Genomic DNA, 17,717 nt, shown 5'->3' with positions numbered 1-17,717 from the left:
TAACAGATACATATAATACAATTCTACGTCTCTGGTTATAGTTCTTGGAAAACATGATTCTTTTCTGTACTGTGTTTTGCAGAATAGAATTTGGAACCTGTTCGAATTTGAATGGATTGTTATTCTGTTTTGTGGAATTAAATTATTAAGGTATTGCAACTGTTCAGCGGCATGTTATATTTTGTATAGCATTACCACTTTTAAAATCTAGAATCTTTTCTTCTGTCAGAGAGGCTGCACAATCATCATGGTGTGGTAACATATTAATTTACTGGTCAACACATGAGGTGTCACAGGCACTTGTTTCTGTCAATATGGGGTTTACTATCAATACCAGTATAAAAAAGTGTTTTTTTTATACTGGTATTGATAGTAAACCCCATATTGACAGAAACAAGTGCCTGTGTGAGGTGTTCAGAGAAAATTAATGTATTTGTTGGTAACAAACTCGCGGCCCTCTTCAATGTAACATGTCTCGATGTGACTTAATTGTTATAAGTATGGATCCAAAAACAGATCAAGCATACTATAGCGATAATGGCATACGATACAATTCTCTTATGGTTGGGGCCTGTTATCTATTTCTCGCATGAATAGATAATTCTCGTATCACACTGTCCGGAGTGTGATACGAAAAAGTGATACGAAAAATGCGTTAATTTGATTGGCCAACGAAACCTCCTGAAACGAGGCATTTTCATTGGCTATTATTTAGGTCATTGTTGATGTACATTTCCTCCATTCGGCAACGGAGATAAGCGATTTCTTCAATAATATAGAAAATACGCACACTTTTCACCTTATTATATATTCTTATTCAAATATTATTACATTCTGAAGCGTACAAAATGTTTAAAAAAGTCTTATGTTGAAGATTGACGACGAACAGGACATATGACGTCACAATGCAGTTATGTTCAAGCGACTGGGTCGACGTTTCGCGGATTTTTTTTATCAAGCACAAAAAGCATGTTTACCATAAGAGAAATAGGTTTCACAACTCGGGAGAATTAGATATCGTTTGATATCAACTCTCTTTATTTAATTTAAATAGTAATAACAAACTCGCCACAGGCTAGTTTATTATTATATTGAAATTAAATAACTCGAGTTGATATCAAGCGATATCTAATTCTCACTCGTTATGAAACCTATAATTACAGGGGAGGTAATGACGTTGGTAGCGTAAAATGTTATTTTCGCGACGTCAAACTGTGACATATCGGGAAAAGATGCATTTTTCGACTAATTTTTATCATCATTCAGACTGATTTAATTTGAAAACGAGTGCATGGAACCCCATTTTTTAAAAAGACATTTTGTTTCATTTTGCAGGGAGATTATCTTAATTTAACCAAATTTTATAAAACTGTAGCACTTTTTTTTAATTTTAAAAAATATACAGCAAAAACTGACGTTTTTAATTTTTTCTCAATTCATGACAATTTGATTAATATGAGTTATTTCTGAAAAAAAAGTAATGCATAAATTTTTTCAATACTTATAAAATACAGAAATTACAAATTATTTAACAAAAAACAATTTGTCACGGTTTATCTTTTAAAACAAAAAAGTGATGTTTTTCAGGAGCTTTCGAAAGGGAAATACGGCCACAAATCAGAATTTTGAGCAATATACATTATTTCTACCTCCTTTAACTCAAAAAGTAGCACATGAAGGTATATTTTTTATTACATATTTGATCATTAATCAGGTAAAAAATAGCTTATAAATGAATGCAAATTTTCATCAACTTATAAATACGGGATCAAAACTGTATCGTATGCCCTTTATATTACAGATCATCATGTGTAACGTTAGTCTCATAAACAATTCAGAATGAAACCGGGCATATATCAATCCTTTAAATGTTAATTTCCCTATTTTGCAAAAAAACCATCTCACTTTCGTTATTATTTTTTACACTGATTATTTCCCTTTTCCCAAACTTTAACATGAAAACCTGCATGGGCCCTCAAAATGTCTTAGACCGTCATGAAAGACGATTTCTGATTGGTCTTCCAGAAACTGACAGGTGTGCTTTTCCTTCAAAATTTTCTTTCGTACATACAACAGACCTGAAAAACTATATACTGAATCACACGAATTGAAATTAGAATTTAATAAACCGTAATTCATTGATATGTATTAATGAAATTAATAATACACTGAAACAAACTATTCCTTAATCTAAAACTTTTGACCAATCAGAAAGCTTTTTACATGTCACTAAACTTAATGGATCTTAGCAGTTTGAAAGCAGACTGAAAATGGGTCTGGATCATGAATAAATGGAGAGAAAAACTCAGAGGGTAGTTCGTTCCCCCTCGTTGAAGAGGAGGAGTCGTGTTATCCCATTAAATCAGCGTGTAAGTAGATCATGCACTTTATGTAAATGACCACGCATGTTGCATGGACGGTTTGTTTACCTGTGTGTCAATCATTTTCCGATGCTGCATGTATTGGAAAATCAATTGTTTACTCATCATTTTGATAATCACAATCAATTATGACTAATTCTTCAATTTATAAACTGAAAGATTAACACATTGACATTTTAGAGATGTCGACAAACTTTGAAGAAAAGGTAATATATTATTACATACAGGGGTGTCCAGACAAACTTGTCTGTTTATGATATGGTCCACATGATGATGGACAGGAAAGTCTAAATTTGAAGAGTGTGTGAAAACTGGAAATTTCACCTAATAGTTAAATTTCCTGACTGATACCCTAAATCTGAAATGGTAGAAGATTTTAACAGAGAATATCCAGGGATTTCCTAGTTATGTTAGTGTTGAGGGGGGATAGGACCTTTTGTATTGGGAGTCCGGATCGGGTGTTTTTAAGCTTGGAATTTCGGGATTGACTCCTGCGGGATCCGGGAATCCTTTTTTTTCAGATTTTAGGACGTCTGGATTTACTTTATTTAAAATCGAGACCTAAGGATTTTGTTATTTCAAGTCTGGAATTTCAGGTCCAGGACCCCTCCTATCCCCCTTCATTGTTGGCCATGGATTATCCTGAATTTGGTGTTAGATTATTTTTCCTCAAAGTTTATGTTCAAATGAATATAAAAACCTTACATTTTACAGAATCAGGTGCTTGTATACTGTGTCACCAAAACAGAAGGTTGAGATGGGAATATATCTCTGACCATATTTACAACTAATTGCATGAACAATCGTTAGTTGACTAGCAACTTGCTGTTTAAGAATCCAATTCATTCCTGGTATAGTTTTTTTTTAATTTGGCATACACCACAGCTGTGTAATTGATTCTGAAGGTCTTAATCTCTGAAGACTTCACCAATAACCATAATGATATCAAATGAATAACCTTGTGTTATTTTAATTTTACCTGGTAAGAACATGTGACCTTTATCTAAAAGAGAGGGGCTAAAGATACCAATGGGACAGTAAAACTCATAGATTTAAAGTATACTGACAACTTCACAAGGCACAACATAGAAAACTAAAGACAAGCAACATGAACTCCACCAAAAACTAGGGATGATCTCAGGTGCTTCAGAAGGGTAAGCAGATCCTGCTTCACATGTAGCACCTGTCATGTTGCTCATGTTATTTCAAACTTTAATTCGGAAGTTCACATTCCTGGTGAAAAGAGAAGTGGATTGTACAATGTAGTTGTGACATAACAAACATATCCAATATGTAAATGTAGATATTTGGGAAATGGTTATTCCAGAAAGATTGACTTATGAATAATGTTGTAACTTTTTTGGTATACATGTACATGATATATATATATGTAAACTATACAATGATTTGTGCTTTATGAACAAAATGTAGAATCATCGAAAGACACATACACGGTTGTCAGACAGGATTCAACTGACCTTGCATTGACTTCCATGTGCCAGTGATCGACTTTAAGCTGCTTTGGTTTGGTCTGTTTCTAAGATACATGTACGTACTACAAGCAAAACATGTAAATCATGTACAATGTACAGTAGTACAAATGTACATGTGTAGTTCAACTACAAAAAATGTATGATTGTAAAAGTCACTGGTCATAGTGGAAGGTTTGTACATGTAAGGTCAACATGACACTGTCTGATAGGGTCATCAGGGATTGAAGTTACAATGTAACACTTTGGCAATTGAAGCCCACAGCTTCAGTTTTGAAGCCTACCTTTATAGTCCTAAACAAGAAAAGCAGAAATTAAAGTAGCCTATAGCCACACCAAATTTTAGGGGCCATTGGTGAGTGGGCCCCTGCTAATTTCAAACCCTGGTCATGTACATGTACATGTAACTTGAACATCATTTTCATGGTTTACATGACGACTGTTACATTTAGTTTTCAGGATAAAGTACTTTTTCTCAAGTACTATATGTTATTGTACATGAAATGGGTCAACTATATTTGATGCTCTGTGGTCGGCTTTGAGCCTTTGACACATTCAGCCTTTCCATTCTCAATTTTATTGACGTACCTACATTGTATATTAATGTACTCATTAATGCTTGTACATTGTTGTAAGATGAACATTTTTGTCTGGCAGGGTTTATGATCTGAACCTGAAACAATTTTTATGGTATCTTAGACAACATTAATTTTTTGTTACATGCATCATGGAGGTAAGGTCGAATTTTCAGATACAAAAACCGCCACCGACTTTTATCCTGGGTTGGGAACCCCCTCCCTTTTGAATTTAGCTGGATCGTCCCTGCATATTATACCAGAATGTTAATTTTGATAATTGTAGAACATTAAAAAATAAGCAGTTTATATTTAATCAAGTGGCAATTTAAGTACAGCTTGTAATTGAAAGCATATTTTAAATGAAACTTTCTACTTTTAGACATTTGCCTTTATGTTTGGTGTTTGTTAAGGTGATTTAGGGGTCAACAATATTGACATGGTAAATAACATTTATTTGTAGAAGATACTAAAACATCTATCAAATTACCAACTTATACAAGCTATTAAATGTATTTTAAATAGTGTTGCTATCATCAAATCCTCCAGGAGGATTAAGATAAGTCCTTTGGCTTTTTACACTTTAGTCCAGTCACCAGTGTAGGCTGATTGTAGACGATAGGATTGGAAAGAAGACTTGATGATATAGATTTTCTAATGCCAAACCTCATGTTATTTGTAAATAATGCACATATGCTTAACTCTTTAACTAAAAGTTTGACTGACTTTATTTGTTTGTCTGTTAGGTTGGGTTAACCTGACCTTGACCTATTTTCATGGATCAGTGATCATTATAAAGTTTCCTTGGATAGGCCTGCTTCTTAAATTCTATAATCTAAATATATTTTTTTATAAACAATCATTAAAAAAGATTGACATTCATGACAGTGTTATTGAATTAATCTTAGATTTAATTACATTGAAATTTCAATTTTGCTTGAAAAAGAGTACATGTACTAGTTTTTCCGACAGTAATTAGATTTTTTTTTTAACTTAATTTCTTACATGTCCTTGGAAACCATTTCGTTTTGTTTTTTATTTGACTATATATATTAATATAAAAACTTATTTCATTTGAATTGCTATATATGCAAAATTTTCCTCATGAATACATGTATAGAATAATAATATATGATCTTTACAAAGATATTGTAAATAGTTTTCCTTAAAGTCAGTTATTTGGGAAAATGTTATAATTTAGATGCCATACATACTTTACTCTATACCATGTATGAATTCAATCAAAATCAATTGAGTGATACATGTAAATGTACATACATTGTATATATATGTACATATATGCAGCACTGTCCTCAAATGGTGCATCAAAATTTATTAAGAAAAAAAATGAACCATTTACCTGTTTAAGTATAGCAGATATATATACATTGTACATAAATTAGAATGAATCCAAAACAACTAAACAGATTTTTTTCCCCATTCTATCTTAATGTTATCCATATATTTAAGATGGCGATCATGTTTATTAATATTGAATGATATTAATTGATGACAAGGTGCCCCGGGGCTTACATCATGTTGTAAAAGCTCCCGTCTAAAAACAGTACAACAGTATAATATTATCAAGGACTTACATATGTAGTACTATATTGGACTTACTAACAATATTTGATTATGGCAAAGCTTCATCGGAAAGCTATGCCAGTCATATCAGAATTAGTAAGTTTATAATTTTACGTTATTATTTTTTGTCAAACATAACAAATAACAAGAAATCTTAAACGAATACATGCAGATGCATAAATTGAAAATACTCTATATCAATTACGTGTTTCTATTTTTAGGTTGACCTATATTATTTAATGTATGGATCATTGCTGAAATTAATTAAAGATGAAATTATTTTATCGGCCATTTATCGTTTATATACCATGTACAAACAAATGTAAACATGTAATTGAAAAAGTAAAAAATGGTGACATGTCATGTGATGTCAACGACCACAAAATTGTTTGAATATCTTTTCATAATTTTCCAAAGTTAACATAAATTTGAAGCTTGTTCAGATTGTATGTCTACCTTTAAAAGATGTTTGATTTTTCTATCCAAACCACAATTTTGACTTTTTAAGCACTTTTAATTAACCTACAAATGTATACATGATGATGTACAAGTGCAGGTGTCAAATACAATTCAGATGTCACTAGTTTTTGTAAGATTTTTCTGCCTGTTACATGTACATGTATAGTCTATAATATTAAGTTAAAGAGATGTGGTATGATTGCCAATGAGACACCTCTCCATCTAATTGCAAATGAAGTGAATTGAGCAATTATAATAATACAGCCCTCAACAATTAGACACTGTATAGTCATGTATATAAAAGGCCCTTACATGAAAGACATGAAACAATTCAATTGCTAACATTTGAAATATTTGTTTGACATCTTGCACAGAATTTTGTTCATGCTGGACCTTGTAATAGAACCTACATTTTAACTAGTTACAAAATTACTGAACTAAGAAAATTCAAAGGACTGATTGCATATATAGCATCTAGTCAAGAAGCCAAGAGGATAAATTAGCAAGAATCACTACGTTGAATGTTTTGTTTAAAATAATTTTTTTATTACTTTCAGGTTCAACTTGAGCGTGTTATTGGACTTACAGGAAGTTCTAATGCTACCCTTGATTGTGATATTAACACAGGAACTATAGCCTATCCTGCAGGGTAAGTCTACTTGGCTATTTTCAGGGTAGGATCCAGCCATTTCTAAAAGAGGGGGTACCTAACCTAGGATGAAGGTGGGTTCCAACCCTCAAATGCATCCCTTCTGAATCTGCCAATGATATTTAGGTGGGTTCCAACCCTCAAACGCATTCCTCCTGAATCTGCCACTGATATTGTGGTGGAATTACACAAGCCATCTAAACAGCAATAAAATGGACATGGTCCAAATATGCACAACCCTAAAAAATCATTTTAGATGTTGACCCCTAAGAACCTTAAATGATTCCAGTTGATTACCAGTTGAAAGAAGAAATATGAATTTATAGATGTATGATATACCACATGATTTAATTGAAAATTCCTTTTGCTGGAGATTTTTCACTGAATACTGGTGATTTTGAGTGATTTACTCAACCCCAGCATCAGTGTTTTTTTGGTAAATAACTGTCTGTATAGTAAGTCATTGTGAAGGCAACAAATGTAGTGAAGCCTGTATGTTGACATCTAATTGTAGTTTTACTCTTGTGTCTTTGAATTGCTGTCTCGTTCATGTTTGCAAGTTACCACTATAACTCAAAATAGAGTTTTAAAAGAAAAGATAGATCTTGTTTTGATAGCAATTTTCTTATCTATCACTTAAACATGAAAATGAAAGTCTGAAAAGCTACATGAAACTTGTCAAGAGCACAGTGATTGTTTATTGATGAGGAAGTGATAAATGATTAGTGAAGAACTACCAAGAATTCAAACTTTCAGATTATTATGTGCTGCAGATAAGCTGCTTACTTTAACTTGAGAAATGTCTATGAAAAAGTTGATCACTTATTTTGTGTCTTTAGTATACTGTACTAAAATTAAGTTTCATGCAAGAACTGTAATTACATAAGGATTTAATTACATTTTAAAAGCTCCTATAAATAGACCTCCTTAACGTTCTTGTAAGGTACCAGTGTTTCTTAGGCTCATTTGTACTGCAGTGTTCTGTCTGACAGTTGCATGTATTCAATTGTTAATGATGATGAATGGATGTTTATTGTCAATAATTACTAGCAAACAAATGAGATGCATATTGTGGACGAGAACATATTTATGCAATACATTCATATGAATGTATATGATGCCCGCTTTAATTTGTATTGGACCAACACACTAAGCGGGAATCTTAATTTACTAGTTCATAAGATTATTTTCTGTCCACTTCAAGTCATGTCAGAGATATTATTCAGACTCCAATCCAACTAGACTTTGCACTTATTTGAGATGTTCTTGGCAGAGAATTTTTCAAAGCATATCATCAGATACCAACTTTAAAGTCTTTCATGGGACCTGGCATTAGATTTAACCCATAAACGTCCCGTCTCAAGGCATGCAGGCAGGAACAGCATTCTATTGTGACAGTACATGTACATGTTATTTAGAATGAATTGATGGTTAATCTTTTCACCAAAACATCATCTTCGTGTGTGGGTTATCAATTATTTATTTTTTGGGGCTTGTTTTGAGATTCACTAATGTAGAACCAGTTTTCTTTTAAAAAAAAACCCTTCAAAGGCATAATAGGACCAATGATAAATATGTAAAAAAAAAAGCTCAGTACAGAATATATTTATTGTGCCTTATATTGGTGATGATAATATTATATTATATAGTCTTGTCATTATTCTATTGAAAATCTTTACAATGATATTTGATAACTGGGCCAAGGTTGTGAAAATTTACAAATAAACATGGAAAGTTTAACAATTTTTGTATTGATGTGAGTTTTACTACCTTTTAAAGATAAGTCTATCACTTTTCCTTTTATCTTGGGGAAGAGTGTAGTGTGGGTGTGATCAACAATACACTGACAGGTGATCCTATGGACATTTAAATCTTCTCCAAATTAAGTAAATCCATCATACCATAATTGAAGAGTGTTTATCTGGTCTAGATAATAAGCTTTCTATTACAATGACACCACAGGTATCATACAATCACATTAACTAATAGGTCCATTATGACAAAATTTGATATATCATTACAGAGGATTTACAGCTATATTGGGTTTGACCCGACTCAGAGGTTGTCCAGTAATGGCTCTTTTAGTGTGATTTTTTTTTATTTCTGTATATTTTAGGAAGTTTTTGGAAGATTGGCTTTGGCTGAATCTCTGATATTGTATTTTTTTCTGTATTTTTTCCTAAGTTATTTTGAGGATGACGTTCGTTGGCAGAATCTTTTTTATTGTATTTTTTTATTTCTGTATTCTTTGGATATTATATATTCAGAGGATGACGTTAATGGTACAATCTCTATTGATTAAATCTGTTTGATGGATGTAATAGACTATACAATGTATATAATACCACATGTATGAAATGAATGCTGTATGAATAAACACCATATGGGGTAATGGTCAATGAGACATCAGGCCCACAATAGACATGAAGAGGTCACCTCACAGCCATGTCCGTGCTTCTGTCCCATTCATGTATTGTGTTTTGTTACGATTTAAATTTTTATGTTGGGGATGATACTATTGATGTCAAACTCTGTTAGACGTAATCACAGGCGTAATCACAAATTTACTAGATTACATCATAACATGTAGGGTGAATATGGGATTTATATATTGTAATGACATTGTCACTGTACTAGTTACATATTTTTTCTCTAGAAGTCTTGCTTTTTCAGCTGTTTGTTTCTGAAAATAATACATAATTCAACATATGAAATGCTTTCAACATGCTTAATATTTGTGAAATTGACCAAAAAATAATGACTGAAGAAAACTATAACAGCAATGAAATTTTTAGAAATCTATATCATTTGTCTATAAAAATCTTCAGATTAACAAAATGAATTTATGTAACTAATGGTAATTTTCCAGTCTTTGGAAAAGTAGGTGCTAATATATAAACGTAAAAAAATTTGCAAAGAAAGAAATGTCGCAATGGAGTTGTAAATGAAAGCAATTGTATCATTGAGTTTGTGCAGCAGCAATTCAGCATCCCTTTAGGGTCATGATTGTGCAAATAATGACTGCAATGTGTATTGTAGCTTATGATAACATTTTCTGTTCCATTGTAATATGTAGTGTGATTTTTAGTACAAATTAATCTACGTCAAGTACAAACAATAATACTAAACGTGTCACTTCTAACAGAGTGCTTCCTTATGTCTGTATCAATTTTCAGTGTGATACTTGATATTGTTTGCTACTTCTGAATTTTCTATCTGTTTTGTCTAGCACTCCAGAGGGAAAAGTTGAAGATGTTGAAAGTTTCTCAGGGTTCAGGACTGGACTCAGTTCTAGTGGTCTCATCATTTTAATAACTTTGTCTTTCTCTTTTGTTGTTTTTTTGTTGCAAATCACTCAACATAATACTAGCTTTATATAGCTAGTCCTGGATTCAGGATTTTCCAAATTTGACCCAAAAATGTAGCAAAAATCCTTCAAAAATGAATTAGCAAAGTTTGTAACACATGGGATGGCTCATAACCCCCTTCCCCGATTCAAATGTTTTCTCAAAATTCTTGCAAGAGTACATACATATGAATGAAAGGATGTGAGATTTCAATTGAACACTTTATAGTCATATGTATAAAGTATTCCTTCTACAATTGTTTTGTTAAACATACAAAACTAGTTATATAAACAGCTAGAGCCTGTGGGTTTTATACTACATATGTCTGTCTCATACATTTCATTGCCTAGAGAACTGTACATTGTATTATATCTACACCATGTAAGGTGTGTTTTTAATGAGAAATATTGTAAAACAGCATTTACCTTACATATTATAAATTCAAAATAGTGTAAAGCAGCCAGAAAATAAAAAAAAACAACATCAAGTTGCGTATTTCTTATTCAGGTAAAGATTATTAAAAAATAACCAGGTGCTTTATTGTAAAAGATGTTATTAAAAGATTTTTAAAACTTAAGTTAAGGTGTTTTGATGTTTCAAAGAGAATTTAAGTGGGTTACATGAAAAAATATGTATGTTGACATCCCGTAATTATACTTTCACCATCGGGCAGACTGTTATGTTTGATAAATCGGGCTTGTTCCCATTTACATAAGAAATTTAAAAACATTTGTATGTTGTCAACTTCGTAGTTTTTCGTTTCAAATCTTTTGTAATATATGATTGCTTACGGACATTTTTTAAAACACATGTAATTATGTGAGGTCAAACAATTTACAGTTGTTAATGAACTAATTTGCATTGTTCATGTTAGTTAAAGTTCTAAAAAAAACTACTTATGAACGTCAACAAGAATATATTTTAAGTGAAACTTTCCTTAAGGGGTAAAATAATTGTAATTCTACAAAGGAACTTTGGAAGTTATTCTGTGGCTTAAAAATGTTTGGAAAGAACAATTTAAAACATGTTTCCATTTTGATTTTTTTTTTAAATCAATTTCAGTTTTTAAGGTTCATTAATAGGAACTTTTGCACAACTACTGCAAACGAAAGTAAATGACTGAGCACTGTTTAAAAAAATCTCAACTCGCAATTGATTTTTAAATAAATATGTAAATTTCTAAATGATCCTTTTTTCTCCAGTTTCAGTTTACATTTCAATTTGCTGTACTAAATTTTTCAGATGTTTATTTTTGTGTTGTCAAAATAAGTTATATAAGATCTCTGCCTTGTATATATTACATGTACAAAATTTATACCAGTGAAATAGTATATGTATAAAGTGACTTGATATGTATACAATTACGCTTATATACTATACATGGAACTAATTCTATATTTCAAGGTCATGTCAAATATTTATTTTGCTTGTCCCCCACATATATCTTAAGACTTCCTTCAAAGACATGCTTTTCATCGCTGCAGGTCACTATTTTTAAGATCAACGATAACAGACCACCTGATTTTAATTCAATTCAATTCAAGTTTAATGATGTGCAAAATATTTATGTAATATTTATTAACATTTAATGTAGATAACATTTATAAGACACAGTTTGTTCATTGAATCGAAGCTCTCACTGTATACATTCATAAGACACAGTTTTGTTCGTTGAATCGAAGCCTTCACTGTATACCTTTTATATATAATTTTGTATAATCCGTTCATGAGTTAAGATGAAGTAGAACATTTTAAACTGCCCTCATTCAAATCTTTTATACACAAAAGTTATTTAGAGTCATATCAGTTCAATAGTATAGTTTGTGCTTCTTACCAAGACTTTAATTTAGTTTCTTGCCTGTTTAAATGATGTTAAAAAAGTAAACATATGAATAAACGAATATGTCATGACTAAAATAGATATTTGGACCAAAGCTGTCAATACAATTGGTTCTTTCTTTTTCATTAAAAGATGTCATATTTATAGATTATTGATAGTTTTTCAAATGAAAAGGTAGTTCTCAGCTACAAATTAATTGAAGGGCGAGTAACATCTTTGAGTTGGAGAGACCAATAGTAATCTGTTGATCACTATTTTGGCAATAACATAAAATTGAGAATGGAAAAGTTGTTGATGTTTACATTCATGACATTATTATGACAATCTAACTCTTCAGTTTCAAACTTGCATACAAGTATCAACAGTTCATTTGTCCATCTTTACCGATATCTAGGGATAATATCTTTCTCATTAAATTTGAAATGGAATTTGCTCCATTTATAACCAAAGCTTGAATATGCAAATTTAAAAGAAAATAAATTTGAAAAAGAAAATTAAAGAAAACAATTGTTATTTTACCTAAATATTTAAGATTTCTCAATTGCTTTTTATACGACCGCAAATTTTGAAAAAAATTTCGTCGTATATTGCTATCACGTTGGCGTCGTCGTTGTCGTCGTCGTCGTCGTCCGAATACTTTTAGTTTTCGCACTCTAACTTTAGTAAAAGTGAATATAAATCTATAAAATTTTATCACAAGGTTTATGACCAAAAAAGGAAGGTTGGTATTGATTTTGGGAGTTTTGGTCCCAACATTTTAGGAATTAGGGGCCAAAAAGGGCCCAAATAAGCATTTTCTTGGTTTTCGCACTATAACTTTAGTTTAAGTTAATAGAAATCTATGAAATTTTGACACAAGGCTTATGACCACAAAAGAAAGGTTGGGATTGATTTTGGGAGTTTTGGTTTCAACAGTGTAGGAATTAGGGGCCACAAAAGGGCCCAAATAAGCATTATTCTTGGTTTTCGCACAATAACTTTAGTTTAAGTAAATAGAAAATAATGAAATTTAAACACAATGTTTATGACCACAAAAGGAAGGTTGGTATTGATTTTGGGAGTTTAGGTCACAACAGTTTAGGAATTAGGGGCCAAAAAGGGACCCAAATAAGCATTTTTCTTGGTTTTCGCACCATAACTTTAGTATAAGTAAATAGAAATCTATGAAATTTAAACACAAGGTTTATGACCATAAAAGGAAGGTTGGTAATGATTTTGGGAGTTTTGGTCTCAACAGTTTAGGAATAAGGGGCCCAAAGGGTCCAAAATTAAACTTTGTTTGATTTCATCAAAATTGAATAATTGGGATTCTTTGGTATGCCGAATCTAACTGTGTATGTAGATTTTTAACTTTTGTCCCTTTTTCAAATTGGTCTACATTAAGGTCCAAAAGGTCCAAAATTAAACTTCGTTTGATTTTGACAAAAAATTAATCGTTTGGGTTCTTTGATATGCTGAATCTAAAAATGTACTTAGATTCTTGATTATCGGCCCAGTTTTCAAGTTGGTCCAAATCGGGGTCCAAAATTAAACTTTGTTTGATTTCATCAAAAATTGAATAAATGGGGTTCTTTGATATGCCAAATCTAACTGTGTATGTAGATTCCTCATTTTTGGTCTTGTTTTCAAATTGGTCTACATTAAAGTCCAAAGGGTCCAAAATTAAACTTTGTTTGATTTTAACAAAAATTGAAATCTTGGGGTTCTTTGATATGCTGAATCCAAACATGTACTTAGATTTTTGATTATGGGCCCAGTTTTCAAGTTGGTCCAAATCAGGATCTAAAATTATTATATTAAGTTTTGTGCAATAGCAAGTCTTTTCAATTGCACAGTATTGCGCAATGGCAAGAAATATCTTATTGCAAAATATTGTGAAATAGCAATTTTGTTTTTAATTAGAGTTATCTTTCTTTGTCCAGAATAGTAAGCAATAAATATCTAATTGTAAGAATTTTTTTTATTTGGAGTTATCTTTCTTTGTCCAGAATCAACTTAAATCTTTGTTATATATACAATATACAATGTATATTCACTTTTTACTACCAACTGATAAATTAAAAATAATCTTTACCATTCAGTGATAACAAGCAGTTTTTTTACATCTTAATATTTTATGATGTATTTAAATGAGTAGTTATTGTTGCAAACTCCATTAGAAATTTTAATTGAGATTAGTTTTGGAATAAGGGAAAGGGGGATGTGATTAAAAAAATTGGGTTCAATTTTCTCATTTGAAATTTCATAAATAGAAAGAAAATTTCTTCAAACATTTTTTTGAGAGGATTAATATTCAACAGCATAGTGAATTGCTCTAAGAGAAAACAAAAATTTTAAGTTCATTAGAACACATTCATTCTGTGTCAGAAACCTATGCTGTGTCAACTATTTAATCACAATCCAAATTTAGAGCTGAATCCAGCTTGAATGTTGTGTCCATACTTGCCCCAACCGTTCAGGGTTCAACCTCTGCGGTCGTATAAAGCTACGCCCTGCGGAGCATCTGGTTAAAAGTATATATACAATGCAGGATCAATTAAACAGGAATGGGGGTGCTGCACATTATAGTAATAAGAACAGATGCCAGCTCTAGCTTGACACTTTTGTTTGTATTGACTCAGGTCTATTGATTTGCACTTGTATTGAGATGTTTCCAAGGCAGTTTTAATTAACTAATAAGTTACAAGGTTTACTGTGTTACTGAGTATTGCATATGATTAGAGGGATAAAAATGTAGATTTGAGGTATTCATTAATGAATCTTCAACACAAAAACATATGCTGAGGACAAACATGTCAAAATTAGGTGCAGATATAAATTCATAGAGATAGGATACTGTTGATTTTTTTTTCGTGGGTACAAATTTTGTGGATTGAGGAAAACTTGCATTTTTATGGATATTTCATTTCATGTTTTTGCCAAAGTCTGCAATTTCCTCGACATGTGAATTTGTGGTCCCAATTTTATCATGAAATCCACAAAAAATTGTTTTTTAATTCTCTTTAACTTCTCTTTTGATCTGGCTGTTTAGCGACATTGATTTATATATGCACCACTGATGAGTCTTGTGTACATTTAATGTGCTTCTACCTTTAAACTGATATATACTAGATTGTACGAACATGGGTTGCAGGAACAAACGTCAATTAACATAAAACATTAAAAGACGCTTTTTAAATGTTAATGATCACGAGTGTAAATTAAAACATTTACAAATATATATATTAACAGATTAAAGATATAAACATCATTTGAAAATCAATTGACCTGTCCATATGGTATCCTAAATAACTTTTTCCAATTGTTTCATGAAAAGACTAGAGAACATGCTCTATTAAGAGCGCATTTGTTTCTAACCTAAACGATGAAAACGATTACGTGCATAGTCATTTAATCCATTTGTTTCTGACATTTTTTGGTCAACGTTGACATCGTTCACGTAAACGATGTACGCGCAAAATAGTCGCGTAGTCGCTGATCGATTATCGTTGAGACGTGTAAACGATAAATTTGTTTCTGCATTTGTCGTTTAAATAAATATGAGCACGTGTTGTTTTTGCAAAGCCCTTGTTATTTATTTCCCACACTTTTACGGGCTGTTTGTTTACAGTGCATGAGTGTAATCTATTTCTGTCTGACTATGCGGGGTCGATAAAGTTTATGAAACAATGTATTTGTTTCTAGCAGCTCAACGTTTACTAAACGATAGTCATGGATGACAAAATTTTGGGTTAGAAACAAATGCACTCTAAGAAATGTCATTATTTTTAATAACATAATTTTCATTGTTGCATCTAGGGAATCCAATGCAAATGATTGACAATTGTACCGGTATGTTGCACAAAGGAATTTCTGTGAAATTTACCTGACAATGCACATTGTTTGCAAACCATTTTATCCTGTTTTCTCTGCAGCAAACAGATACAAGTACAAGTGTCCTCATCAGTACCGCAATAATCAAAGATTCTGTAGCATGGAATAATACTATCTTAAGCAATATGAATTTTCAGTATACATGTACATGCTCTTGTCAGTAGACTTAGGCACACCAATTTAAAGGTCGCAGAAATCAAGGATTCTATAACATGAAAGGACACTATCTAATAGATATTTAGTTTGGTAAACTATAGGTTTATGCAATCTCTATGCGAGTTATATTTCTGATGCATAATAAAGATACATTTAATTGCTTTCTTGTTCCTTTAGCATTTAAATTGTCTCTGCTTTATTATGATAAGTAATTTCTGCTTTTTGTCTAATTCTTCATCTGCTGTTCTCTGCAACTGCAATTTCTTGGTTTTGAGAAATAGGTTAATTCCTCTGCTTTTCGTTGATATGTAAAATGAATAATAGAAATACTAGATATTTGCTTGTTTTTCCTGAGACAGATGATCGGTGGTTAGGTATTTGGTATGTAAAGAAGATATTGTTATAATGAGTTTCATATGTTAGCAGTTGTCTTTGAAGGACCTTGAGTTTTCAATAGTTTAGAAGTAGTATATGTCGGTAGATAATGATAGATAGCAATTAAAGTCATGTGGTGGATCCAGCTGACATAGAAACTTTCATGTAATTGTTACTGTTACACCTGGCAGAGATCTAATCTATTTTCCAGTATGTTTTTTTTGTATGTGCGAAAGTGTTGTAATGTTAAGATGATCTGGTTTGCCCTGAATATTTTGCCTCACACAATGTCTTTGACTTATTATATTTATATTTTGAAAGATATGAATTATTTATATCTTTTAGCAATAAAAACATTTATTTTATGAAAATAACACTTTTTAGATGAATTTGTGAATAAAAGAATAAATTGTGATGCAGATATTTATTAAATTTCAGTATGCATATTTTATCGGAAAGAAATATGATAGTTTTAATCTTGGAAGCTGTTTATATTGAACTATCTATTCAGTTTAAGTGTAGACAGTTGAACATGTTGAAATCTAAATAGTTTGATTATAATCTTTTGGTAAACATTCTTACTGAAAATGTTGTATATGTGAGGGGGATAGGCTCAAGACTCTCAGTCTGGGATCGCTGTTTTTAAGCTCAGGATTTTTGGATTGACCCTTTTCGGGATCTGGCAATTCTTTTAACGAATTTTTACGATGTACTGATTTAAATTTATTTCAGTTATGGACCTCTGGATTTTGTGTTTTAAGCCCGGGATCAGGACCCTACCTACCCCTCTTATATGTATACTTTTTGTTGGATACTTGTTTTCAATGTTCATTGTAATTTGGCTCCTGCCCGAAATAAAAAAACCGATATGATATCTAGTTATTATAGAGCTGACAAACAAATGGACAATCAGTCATCATGATATACCTATTATCACTAGAGAGGTAATAATCTGTAATGAATTCTTAAAATACATCTAAGGTCAAAA

General features: G+C 31.5%; 1 protein-coding gene across 3 annotated transcripts in view; it reads left to right on the top strand.

Moving 5' to 3' along the window:
* The first annotated feature begins 2,047 nt into the window (after positions 1 to 2,047).
* Positions 2,048 to 17,717, top strand: part of LOC134701471 (mitogen-activated protein kinase-binding protein 1-like) — a 64,791-nt gene continuing 49,121 nt past the window's right edge. For all 3 annotated transcript variants that reach the window (XM_063562625.1, XM_063562624.1, XM_063562626.1), the window contains exons 1-2: positions 2,048 to 2,369; positions 7,047 to 7,138. In XM_063562625.1, coding sequence (XP_063418695.1) covers positions 2,292 to 2,369; positions 7,047 to 7,138 — 170 coding nt within the window. In that variant the 5' untranslated portion in view covers positions 2,048 to 2,291. The remainder of the gene's footprint in view (positions 2,370 to 7,046; positions 7,139 to 17,717) is intronic.

This window comes from Mytilus trossulus, unplaced genomic scaffold, assembly GCF_036588685.1.
Source record: "Mytilus trossulus isolate FHL-02 unplaced genomic scaffold, PNRI_Mtr1.1.1.hap1 h1tg000244l__unscaffolded, whole genome shotgun sequence".
NCBI classification, from domain to species: Eukaryota; Metazoa; Mollusca; class Bivalvia; order Mytilida; family Mytilidae; genus Mytilus; species Mytilus trossulus.
This window is presented reverse-complemented; position numbering and strand designations above follow the sequence as displayed.